At 50.7% G+C, this 12,701-nt stretch overlaps 2 protein-coding genes across 2 annotated transcripts; both read left to right on the top strand.

The window, feature by feature from the left end:
- Positions 1–6,543: 6,543 nt before the first annotated feature.
- Positions 6,544–7,758, top strand: EAH_00035770 (mRNA cleavage factor-like protein, putative; the record flags this gene model as incomplete). Its single annotated transcript, XM_013392094.1, has 2 exons — positions 6,544–7,236; positions 7,390–7,758. 2 exons carry the CDS (start codon positions 6,544–6,546, stop codon positions 7,756–7,758), a joined length of 1,062 nt encoding a protein of 353 aa, XP_013247548.1.
- A 1,307-nt stretch (positions 7,759–9,065) lies between these two features.
- Positions 9,066–11,624, top strand: EAH_00035780 (WD repeat-containing protein 90, related; the record flags this gene model as incomplete). Its single annotated transcript, XM_013392095.1, has 7 exons — positions 9,066–9,176; positions 9,324–9,440; positions 9,621–9,737; positions 10,249–10,402; positions 10,551–10,665; positions 10,942–11,001; positions 11,549–11,624. The coding sequence occupies 7 exons, from the start codon at positions 9,066–9,068 to the stop codon at positions 11,622–11,624; spliced, it is 750 nt and encodes a 249-aa protein (XP_013247549.1).
- Between the last annotated feature and the right edge of the window lie 1,077 nt (positions 11,625–12,701).

The raw sequence follows: 12,701 nt of genomic DNA on the forward strand, positions 1-12,701 counted from the left end.
CCCCCCCATGTACAAGTACTCGGGCAGACCCGGGTCAGCGCTTTCCAAGGTCGATGAGCCTTTGCGTCCCCCGTGTTAGTTAAGAGAAACACAAAGCAATTGTGAGATGATCCATGCCATGACTTCGACAAGCTTCAATTGTGCCACCACAAGAAGCGACTCAGAATGAAGCAAAGAACACGCAACGTGGCTCACCCATCGACACCGCCGAGAGGATTAGCCCTCCTAGGAAGCACGTCAGCCAGCCCAATATCCTTTCCGTGTTGTTCAGTGGCTCACAGCAGCACCAGCTTTCCGAGTCGTCATCCTCATCTATGTCTGTGTCACTAGAGAACAGGGGCCCCCTTGGAAACCAAGCTGATGCACTTCTCGCTCCAGCACGGCGCTCCCCCCAAGCTGCATCTGCAGGTGGGTGAAGCCGTTCTGAACTCGACTTCAAAAGCTTATCCTGAGGAAGAGGAGGGCGTGAAAGCGGAAGTAAAGACGCCATTGAGACTTGAACTTACCAATGCAAAAAAAATCTGCCAGATATACGCGCCAACCGGTGAAATCCAAAAAGGGCATCAAGTGCAAACAAGACTTTTCTCAGTGAGTAAACAGACCAAACCCAATGTAGGTAAAAGTTTGCAGGTAGCAGCAAAACCTTTTGGTCCAGTGGATAGTTCCGCTTAGCAAACAGTCCCCCGTGTTCGAATGGAACCCGTACGCAGACACTCCTACCCTTGCGTTGAGGACTCAGCTTCCACTCAACGTCGCCTTGACAGCCAGTGCCAGTTAGCTGCCAATATTAAGTGCCGTTTTGGAGATTCTGCTACTGCAGTGGAGAGCTGTACACGTACTGCGTGCAGTTCCGGTGGCACGCGTCAACTGCAACCCAGAACGCCTCGGGCAGCTGCATGCAACCACCCTAGGTACGCATCTTGACACGCTCTGCTAGGTTCGAAGCAATGGGAGGACGCTAAGAACTTGGGCGACGGATTCCGTAAGGGGTGTTGAGATCAACCCCTGCGGCACGTCTGCATCCAGGGTAACGTAGGGAATACCAATAGCGAACTGCTGACGCAGCAAGCATAATGGAGAGGTTCTGTTTTACTAGTGTTTACTGATCGTAAAAAGCCTATTGCTTTTTGCTTCTTGTAGCAAAGGCTTTTACCGATGGGCGCCAATGGGGCTGTGGGCTGGCATGCTACGCATGGGGCGGCGCAGCGGGGGCTTTCATTATCGGATATGTGTTGGATTTCTCTCTCTGTGGTCCCCCCTCAGGGGCATTCGATCTGGCATTCTGCTTTGTTTTGAATTCGTGGGCTGCGGTCTTCTTCCCTCCTTAGAAGCAGTGTCTGCAGACGACTGTGCAAGAACGGACGGCCGCTTGCACGCCGCGCCTCGCCAGCCCCCACGTCCTTCCGCCGGCAATTGAAAATGTCGACCCGTCTCGTTTTTCGCCGTCACAATCACTACAATACAGCCTCTAACCGCGTGAGGCGCGTCAAAACCCCAGGCGCTAAGGTCGTCTACCTCAATGTCCGCAAGCAAGCTTCTCGCCAGAAGTGTGGGGGATGCGGCAGGCTTCTTCCTGGGGTGAGTAATATCCTCCTTGCTTTCTGATAGTCAATTTTTGCGTGATAATACTGCATGGATATACACGCGTTGTGCAGCTAAGCTTCTCTTCATAGCTCGAAGGATCACACCCCACATGATTGCAGGTCTGCAGCGGCATTTTTTTTCCTCAATTAAGTGTCGCCAACTTCGTTTTTGAAACATACAGAATGATTCACAACATTCTCAGAGAACTGTGAGGTGTACCTGTTGCTTAGGGAAGTGTGCGTTTCGTGGGGTGATGTTCTCTTTCTGTTTTGCCCTGCCCGAAGAGCATGCCTTCAAGAAATGAAGGTGCCCCTGTGTTTCTGCTGTCATGGTTTTGGGGGCTTGTGCGCCTTCCGCAGATGGTGTAGCGCTGTTGTAGACACCAATACTTCTTGCTTGGAAATTTTATGTCTGCAGATCCCTGCCCGTCGTCCACCCCAGTTCAGACTCTTGAAGAAGCGCGAGAGAACTGTCAACCGCGCTTACGGGGGCACCCGCTGCCACTCTTGCGTGCGAGAAAAGTGGGTCACGTCCACCCTCCTCTGCACTTATGCGCGTCTGCCTTTTCCTCACTGTAGCAGCAAAGAAGGTTTAATGTTTAATAGCACCCGTCCCACTACAATTTTTTGGTTCTTTGTTTCTTTGGAGCAGCGGCGCAGCCGTGTACTTCTGATTCTGTGTTCAAATGACCTTCTGCACTTCGCAGGGTTCTTCGTGCCTTCCTTGTTGAGGAGCAGAAGTGCGTAAAACAAGTCTTGCAAGTTAAGGAGAGGCAGAAGAGGGACGAGGTAAAGACAGAGAACAAGAAGAGCAAGAAACGGTCCACGAAGTAATCGCCTGTTCAGTAGTCAGTTGAGGGGCTTTGCTGAGGGGTATTTTGCTGAAACGCCAGTCTGAAAGGCCTTTTTCAACAATAACGATCCTTGAACTGTTGCAGGGTTGGTATTCGGTTGGAAATTGATGGAATTTGGTACTGAGTCCTTACAGGGCACTGCTGAATGCGATTCTGTTATACTGCCGCTTGAAGGCATTAACATGGCTGAAGGCCGTTTGCCATACAGCATAGGGGAGCTGCGGTTTTTATGGTAGTCCAAAGATAGCTAGCTTACAGTGGTGACTGGCTGTAGACTAGACTCTTGGGAGGACTGGTTGGTGTAGGTGAGGGGGGAGTAGCTCCTCTATTGAGTAGGCCAAGTATAGTCAAATGCATCCATCTAAGGATATTAGTGGGAGACGGACGCTATGGTACGGAATTTCTAGAAGACGGGTGCTTCAACGTGCCTTAAGACAACGCCTCTAGCCATCGGCTGCCGTTGGCATTGTAGGGAGGAGATACAGGAGAGATTCGGTACACCACCATTGCCTGCGCAGTAATACCCCATTATTGGCTTCCTGGAAACAGATGGCCTCTGAACAATGTAACATGCTCCACACGTTGGTGGGCAGTTTGCGCTCTCGATTTGCGGTACATCAGCTGGGGCTGAGCTCACGGAATCTGGTCACCGCGGGGATCGGCAGGAGCACTGGGAAAGGGGACGGCTAGTGTCCAAATAAAAGTATTTTTAAGAAGTCATTTATCTTTACTTGGGTTTATGTGGCCCCTTTGGATACACTTAGCTTCACTACTTTGCAGCCATGCAGAGGCGAACGGGCTGTGACCTACCGCGCCGTGAACGAGCACTTCCCCTTAATGAGGCCTTCTCCTGGAGCGCGGCTTTATGTGCTTAGTGGAAGGTTAAAAGAATATATTTGTCAGAGTTTTCAGCATGATTTGCAGCGCAGTGGGCCGGCTGCCAGCCAGGGTCCCGATAATCCGTAGCTCAGCATCTCACCTTCTTCATTGCCACCACACGCGGCCTCTCGGGAATAACTTCATTACTTTGCCGAATGCAACTGCCGTCCGCTTGTTGGCTACCACAATCCCCGCTATACGGAACCATCGCTCTCAGCATAGCTCTGAGTGGATACGCCGTCATATAACAGATCCTTACATCCAGAGGGCGCAAGAGGTACCCAATTGAGCATCCCACGAATTCGGTGCCCAGCATGACCCATCCTTTATGTTCTGAGAGTTTGCAAGTCTAGCGACCGAGCGCGTTCACTCGCTGGCCACCCGTACGCGTGTAGGACAACGCCAGCTTTCCTCTGCTCTGCGAAATCGAAATGAGAGCATTAGGGAGGTTGGAGCTTGTTTCTGTGCGATGCAGTGTAAATACCGAAGTCGTTCAGCGTTTAAGCTAAAACAGCTTGACGATGAATATCTTTTTCTTAGGAGAGACCGCGTTGTTCTTGACTTGGGCTGTTACCCAGGAGGATGGTGCCAGGTGGCGGCGAAGCGCTGTCTAGTGGAAGGACATGAAACAACTGATCAACCAGACGACGGGTCCTCGACGCCCTCTACTTCCCGTGTCATTGGGGTTGATGTTGCCAAAATGGACCCTGTAAGTTGCCCTAGGATAGCTGTGCAAGAGTAATGTGTAAGTAGAAGCTTACAAGCAGTATAGGGAGACTGATATTAACTGGAGTACAGTTGCACTGGAGCTGCGACGAAGTTTTTGCGTAAGGTTCTGTGTCATCTGCGTCCGCCTTCATTCCATCGCCCTTCAACAATCGCGTGTTGTATGCAGCTCCCGAATGTGCATTTCATTCAAGGGAGGGTCGGCGATGCGAAGACTCTGCATGCGGTGCTGCAAGCGCTGGGAGACCGAAAGGCAGATGTTGTGTTGAGCGATATGGCGCCCGCTTGTACAGGCATTAGACACGACGACCACTACAGCTCTGTGGAGCTCTGCCTCTACGCCGCAGATCTAATGGAGCAGGTATCAGCTCCACTACCAGAACAGCGTAGGCTGTCCACTCTGGAGTATATGAATTTACATGCAGTGCAACGCGCACCGTTGCTTTGTTCTGAACGGTGCAGGTATTGTGTCTCGGCGGGACTTTCGTTGTCAAGATATTCATGGGGAGCGAAACCGGAAACTACAAAACATATCTTATGAGCAGATTCACTCGTGTTGCGTCCGCTAAGCCGCGGTGAGGCCATTTGTGTGCTCAAGAATTAAAGCTCCAAAAGGAGCAAAATGGTGTGAAGCGTCTAAAAAAGCAAATATTGGGCGTCGTACAAGGAGTCCACCGTCTCCCGAAGAACGGCGCTGACAGCTACTCGGCGACTAACCAGCAACGAGTCGATTTTGCACTTTGTGGTTTGTTTAGGGCTTGTCGCCAAGAGTCACGAGAGATGTATTTCGTCTGCACGGGTTTCAAAGGACGAGACAAAATGTCCCACGAGGTTCAAATCAAAGGGTCCTTCTCTGCACGCGAGGGATACGCATAAGGCACATCTATCTAGGAAGGACTTCGAACGTCCCCAAATTCAGAAGGTTTCGCCTGAAACGCATGCGTTTTCCTTCGTTGCGTGTAGATGTGCACATGCATGCGCTTTCGCAACACGGTAGGGGACGGCCAGCCATAGACTGCCAGCACGTGCGTGAACTCGCGGCCGAAAGCTGCCTCAGAGTGCTTACGGGAAGCGTCTGCACGAAAGCCAAAACTTTGTGACGTGGCGCTGGCGCCGCTTTTGACAGACTACAGCATGATTGGCTGGGTTCAACAGTGGCTGTGGTCGTGGTAGGTGCCAGTAAAGGCACCAGGATACCTTCTGCGGACACTTTTTTTCAATGCCGGTCAGCGGCCTTGTGGTCTTCCCAGCAATCAAGGTGTCTGCTTCTACGTATTAACGCAGAAGGATGTTCGTTTCTCACTAACCCCCTGAGAACAAAAGCCAGCCGACAGGCACCAGTTACTTGCACATCTAATCAAATTCGCGAGAACGTGGGATGCAATCCCATTCACTTCATAGTACAGACGTATGTAGAAGGCCTGCATTCTCGCTTGCCTGAGGCTGCGTCTGGCCTGCTTGTCGAGACTTTGGGCAGGCGGAGACCGACAAGCTTTGCTGCCCTTTGAATCGATTCTTCTCCGTCCCGCTGCTCACCCACTCCGTACTTACGGTAAAGCGAGTCAACCGTCTCGACGACGTGCAAGTAGGCAGTCAACTGCGCCAGAGCCGCTGGGTTCTCTCGAGCGAGTGCAGCGGCATGGCCAGCCAAGCATTCAATGGTCCCCTCAACGGTACTGTCAAAAGCCCTAGGAAGCTCCCACCGCTTTGTAGATGCAAAAGTAGGGGACTTACTCAGGGAAGCAGTGCTCTGTGACTGTCGGAATACCGCCCTTTGTAGTGAGTCTCGAAAGGCAAGGACCAACCCAGCCATTTCTGAAAATGGAAGCGGAGTGATCGTGGCTACCCTCGGCCATCCACAGGCTATATTTAACAAATGCCGCATACTGTTTCCATGAAGTGCATTAATGATGCCTCAACGAATGCCAACGGGATGCAAGGGCGGCATGAGGAGAATGGGTTCCAGTCTCCCTCGCCTCCAAACCTAAAGAGAAATAATGCACGACAAAATTCACAGCCAACAAGAGAAATCAATTGCATTAGTCGCTCTTCATGCTTTTCCATGTTGTTGGCGACAGTGCATGCATTTGTCGTCGGCAGCTTCTACTGGTTGGACGACCGAGCTTCTAATGACGCAGCAGCTTTCAACAAGTTGCCATTGCTAAAATTGTATTAATGTGTTTATATAGCCGAAAAGCTGGCGATTTCTCTGCGTGACGAGTGAATATGGGCCGCTGACTGCGCGGCGCCGAACGTCAAATCGACACGTTGACAAGGAGTGGCAAAGGCGTCACTCCACGTCGTATTGTATCTTTGTTTCACGTTGAAGTGATGTTCTCTTAGCAAACGATGACCTCTGCGACCGCCTTTCCTGTGGTCAGTGCCATTAGGGCATACTTGGGCAGCTGCCTGTAAGTCTGGTGTTGCGCCACCCCCGAGCAAATCTCACCCTTTTCTTCTGTTTTCGCGGACATATATGGTGTAGAAGAGGAAGCCTGAAAATGCAAGTGGCAGGCGGGGAGGATGGAGGAGGACCGGCGTTGAACGCGTCTATGGACTGTTCCCAAGAAGTGTTTTCGGCTACCGCAGAGTCCCAGCGCGATGGCGACTGTGAGAGGGAGCTATCGAGTGCCTCTGCAGAGACATTTGTCCACACAGAGCAGAAGCAGGGGACCCCGAAGGCCATCAGTAAGACAGCTGGGGCGCCAAGGGACGTGGAGCCAGAGTGGGCCGTGTTTCCCGAGTCCAACTATTCCTTTGAGGCCGATAACACACTGGGAAACAAGTGGGGTTCGTGCTCGGAAGAGGAGCTCCTCAAGAAACGACAAGAGTCTTACTTACGGGAAGGAACACGAAGGTCAGTAGCTGCCATTTTTTTGGTGCACCGGGCAGAGTACCCGCATGTGCTGTTGCTGCTAGATCAGCAGCAGCAGAAGCACAGCTTGCTTATGTTCAAGTACAAAACTTGGCAGAAGCCAAGGGAAGTTTTGCACAGCAAACTCACAAAGTGCTTGATCAAGACAGAGCAAAGCTCCAAGCGCAAGTGGGTAGCGCAGCAACTCTCAAACGACGGTCCTGACCTGGAAGTTGGCGAGTTTCTAGGTGAGTGGTGGCGAGGGGACTTCGACGATGAGTTGGTCCCTTACCTACCTCCTCACGTCACTCGGCCAAAGGAAAGAGTTCGTGTATACCAGGTACGCAGTGTAGTGAACACGTTTGGACTAGGCAGAGCAGAGGAAATTTGCACAAGTGGGTTCTGGCGCGCGTCATGTCTTTGAATGAATGCGCAGTTATGCAGCAGAGACGTTCAGCGTTTGTTGCTGCTGACGGCATTCCTTGTCCTGCAGGTGCAGCTACCTCATCGTTGTTCTTTCCGCATTCCAAAGGGTTTCTGCCTGACGGTGGTTCCCATCTTTGAACTCTGTTATCAGCGCGTTGGGTTGGCAATGAGCGGGCTCTCTCACCTCCTCGCGCGTTTCACCATTCGCCTCATGGTGCCTACTTTGGACAAATACGAAGCAGAAACTTCAATGGAACCAAAGACAGAGCTGGAAACGGAGACTGCTACTGTCAGAGGAGATCTGAATGAAACGACCGCGCGCGCAGAGGGTGCATACCCCGTAGTTGACACGCCTCCAGCCCCCAGTAGAGAGGAAGACCTTGAATTGCTGCCGCCGGAGCTGCAGCATCTCGCAGAGCTTGAAGAAGATAACTGAAGCAGCAGTTTCGCTTGCCTGCAGACTATTCCTTGGTCCTTTGGTGCCTCAACCCCGACCAGTGCCGTGTTCTGCAGGGCTAGTTCATAGACAAAACCAAGGGTGCTTCCAGTGTCGTGTGCATTCGGAGTGTGACCCATTTTTGGGCAAGTCCTCACTGCACACCATCAACACGTTCAGCCAAATGGCAGGCTTTTTTTGCCCCCACAGAAATGCTGGGTAATGTTGTTGTGCAGCATATTCCTTGGCTGCTTGGGAAGATCAGCAGTGGCCGAGCGAAGAAAAGCTAGTTATTCGGTTGTTATACTGTTGCAGTGCTGCTGAAAAACAGCGTACGCATGCCGAGGGAACTATGCGCCTCCAGTACTTCGTTGCGCGGTAGCGTCACGAAGCTTGAGGCTAATGAGTTATTTTTGGCCGTTTGCATACTTCAGACTGTCCTTATAGATACTCATATGTGTATTACTGCGTGCATTGTCGTTATTTCAAGCCATTTAGAGGTATCCGACTTCGATTTGACCGCTGGACAGCTGGGCCCCCAGCATGTGGAAGCTGCTAGTTGAGCGTCTCCACTGCGGGCACTGCATTGCTGAAGGCATTTCGTGGAAGGCCCTTTCTTGTATTGTTTATCTGCAAAGTAAATTGTGCGTTGTGTTATGGAGGCTGTCGTGAGATGCCCGTGGCGCGCCAGTACAGAAGGCACCCTCGAGCAGGTGCTGTTCGTGCGTGCCTCCAACTACTTGTTCGATTTTCCCATGAAACGTCGGATTTGACAGCTATTTGATTCTCAGCCAGAAATAAAAAGGTTAATATAATTTTATGCACTGTGAACTGTTTGCAATTTGGCCCGTAGTTCCCGAAACAGCTTCTTATCCTCTTGCCAGTCTGGGCACGCGAAGACGGCATTGCCGTCATCCATCGTACCGTAGGTGCTCTGAGGGAAAAGTGTCTTGAAGCAACACACATTAGTTGATATGATCACGGTGGAGGCTGTCTGGTTGTTGGCTGCTGCTATTTTACCACAAGCGCTTTACTCTTGCCTCCCGCAGCCGACGGCAGACCCCTGTGGCTGCGTGGGAGGCTGCACTTTCGCTGCAGTCGAAGCCCCCCATCCCGCAGACAAGGAAGATCTACTCCGCTGCATGTTAGGCAGGGATTGAAATATTTCAGACCCTCTTTCCCGCTTGCCGTCGACTCGGTGCAAACAGGAGCTGGGACACAAATCCGTACCTGTTGCTGAATGAAGGAACGCACAGTACTTCTTGACCAAGACAATAAAACAGGTTCAGTAACAAGGTGTTCCGTCAATGAGCGCAAGGGCAGAAGGAAAGGGCGCGACTTTTGTCAACTTCCTCAAAGAGTTCCCAATTGGTGATCCTGCGAGGAGCAGCCAACACGGGGAGGTTACAGAGGAAGTTGTGCGGCCCGCTGTTGTACCGTACAATTGAATCGTAGTTAATACCGGCCCCTTTCATGGCTGCTGGATGTCTAGATTAGCTGACTTTCAAGGCCCTCGAGGCGCGTGCATCTGTGGCTGTGTTTGTCTGTATTACCCTTGTGGACAGGACCGCACCATAGGAAGGAGAGTATGGAGAATTTACGGGCTTGTCTCGGCAAACAACTTCGTTTGTTTTCCGAGCACGAGAAATGGGCAGCAAAAGCTAGAAATTAGAGCAAACTATGTACGTCCATTTGCGTCACCCCATCAAATGCCAGTGAAGGCTGCAAGATCAAGAGGGGGGGAGGGGGGGCCTTGCACAAATAATCCTCTTCTTCGACAGGGTCAAATACATTATTTTGCCTCTAGCGATTACATCTTTCTGTGCAGTAGTATGTGATATGTGCGTTGCGGATATTGTCAGGTGTACGTGCAATTCAAGCCAATGGCGAACCGGTTTTTTGTCATGCATTTTGACTTGAGAACCTCCAAGAACTCACCTTTGCGCATCAGTTTGACAAACCTCGTCAAAGAACCAAAAGTCCGCCTTTTACCCCTTCTGCTATGACACGTCGGCAGGAATAGCAATTGCGGAGCTCTTCTCTTGTCAGGTCCTTTCAGAGTAGGCGGCGATGCGTGCTTCTGAAGTCTTAAATGATTATTGCCGTTTTCCTGCGACGTACAGGTGCGAGGTCGGGTGATACAATACCCACTCTTGCCCCCCTCTTGTTGGGTTCAGCTTTGTATACACCTGCCGAGCATCGTAGGGCAGTTCACGAAACTGCCCCCCACAGGGAACACCCTCGTGTCTGTTCAACTATGCTCCTGCCTTTATCTTCGCGGTTTGTTCACTTCAGACCATCTGTACACCGCACACGTGAGCCATAAGCAGCCCTGGCTTCCTCAGTAGACATTGAGATGAGCACTCATGCCAACTGCAATGCATGAGCAATAAGATCGCACCCGTGTCGTGGTGATTCTTGTTTCCTTCGTGATGTCGGGTAAGGAACCTAAAGGATCTTGCACTGCTTCTGCTACGGTGCTCACGACAGGACATTCCGAAGCCTCTTCGCCTGAAAGAGGCTTCTGGGCTGATACCGCAAGAGCTGCTTCCTTGGGTGTACATACCCATTGGATGCCGTTCTTCTGAGTGCAATCAAATCAGCTGCAGCAGCACGGACCGCAGCACGCCGGAACCTCTGGCGGGTATCTGACTAGCGCGTTTCCTTTTGGCAGCTCATGCGTTCTAAATAGCGTAGCCACACGCATTCTGTTCAGTGCTTGAAACAACACTATGTTTAGCCTAATTCAACACAAAGCTTGCAATGCTCGCTATGACCTCTGTACCTGTCAGATGCCGACCGGTTGGGGGGCACTGTGGCTCCAGCCACAGCTTTAACCGAAGCATTTTGGGGCCGCAGTGAACAGGATAAGGGGAAAAATTCAGATGGGTATCCTAGCGAATCAGGGTACGGTCACTTACTTTCTGATGGAAGGCGGCCAGCCGAAGATGCACATGGATTTAGAACAGCACTGCAGGTAAATACTTTTTTGTTCGGCTGTAATTGCATTCGGCCTTCCCAGGCAACGTTCAGCTGCGAATTCGTCTATGTTATGGATAGATGTGCTACAAAGCACGGTGGAGTACATTTAAAACAGAATGCGGCTGTTGCCGCATATCTTTACTGTTGCTGTGCCTGTCTCCATGATATGTCTCACTCGTATTCACGCGCGATGCTTTCCAGGCTGAACAGATCAGCGGCCTTTGCCGGCCTGCGCAGCTTCGGAAATGTGGAGCAATGTGGGTAGGCGACTCGAGGATCGTTAGCTGCCATTCATCGATTCTACTTCACAGAAACCTACGGAAAAGTCGGTGACTTCCGGTCATTCCAATCCGTTTTCCAATACCACCAGACGAAAGTCCAAGCCAGTTGCTGTGCATGTAAATGTGCTGGAGATTTGTGCCAAAAAGTATGAAGTTTTTCTGGGTAGTGCGAACTCTTGTGAGGGTCGCAGACACGTCACGGTGCCTCTTGGGCCACAGCGGAGTAATCGAATTCCTTGAGGTGGCCCTGGCGGCCCGGTTAGCAGCAACGGTGGAAAATACGTCTCAGCAGCCATCCATACGGTGTGCAACTCAGCAAAACCGGGATTGAAACAGCTGGATTTCACTTGTTGGAAACCCTCATTCCAAATGAATATGCCGCTACTCAGGCTTCAACTATCCGTTTTTAGGTTTCACTGTGGTGCAAAACCGCCCGTGGTAGTCCTGAGAATTGCATTACCTAGGTAATGGTTAGGCTAGGACAGACGAAAAATCGGTTCCTATGTGGGTATCTTAATCGTCTGCAGGATGTGGAAGCTCCCGCCTGTTGAATCTGATAGTGAAGATGTCCGGTGCACAGCGGTAAGCGGAAATACTGTCTAGATGAGGTTCCTTGCACGAGCTTTTCAACAGTGGAAACAAGTAGGTGCATTCTCGATTTAAGCCCCCTTCAAGTTGTCTACATCCTGCAGCATTCGTTGTTCCAAGATGGCTTTTGGTGGTGTTTTCTACGCCACCTTTTGCATTGTCTCTTTGCCGCCCATTCTTCACAAAGCCTTTTCATGTGCCAAATTATTGTCGTTGTCAAAGTGGTTGGTTGTTTGCATGGCAAAATACATTGGTAGTGGGCCTTTGAAAACTCGCAGTACAGGCAGATCTGAAAGCAATTCTCACCAAAAACGCATGAACTCACCTGCTCAACCAAAGTGTGCGCATGCAGATGACAAATCTTCCACTGCAAAACTTCCAGCGCAAATGTTTCATATTTGAGTCTAGAATGTTTCTAAAAGGCCTTCTTGCTGTAGATTATACTTTACGGTTGTCCTCTAGCGGATTCAGGGCTAACTGTTTGCTGCCCTTGCAGATCATTCAGTCGGCAACTCTAGAACGAATATCTTTATTGCGTCTAGACCCCAGGGGAAGATATATGGTGGTAATTAACTTACGTCGTTTTGTAGCAATCCCGTTTTCTACTATTGCTAGCCTGCCTCAATTTCACACAGTGGTCTGCAAAATGCTTAATACAATCCTCTACAATGCGAAACCAGTTTGTGCTTAACCACTCAGCTTGTTGGTTCAGACCGCCTTAACCGTCAGCAGCTCCAAGTTTGGGAACTTCATGGGTTGCTTACTACTGGGCGCCCCAATCTCCTTGCCCGTCAAGTTTCAGATTTTCAGGTGACTACCATTTACGCTCCATACAGTTCCTCATAGCTCGTCTCCTTGAGCATTCACTGAGCCAAAGCGTGTCTTCCATTTTTCCTCCACTTCTCATGGGAAAACTCCATGGGTGCCAGTATGGTATAAACAGATTGAGGCATTACGCATTTCGCCTTTTGAGGAGCTACGCCTTGTAAGCTGTGGAAAGGAAAACATTCGGTTTTGGCGCATCAAGGTAACAATAGGCATCTCAGCGAACACGAACTTGCTAGAAGGGTCTGTAGAGCACTACTGGTATTG

The sequence above is a fragment of the Eimeria acervulina genome, genomic scaffold (assembly GCF_000499425.1).
Source record: "Eimeria acervulina Houghton genomic scaffold, Eah_scaff379, whole genome shotgun sequence".
Lineage (NCBI taxonomy): Eukaryota > Apicomplexa > Conoidasida > Eucoccidiorida > Eimeriidae > Eimeria > Eimeria acervulina.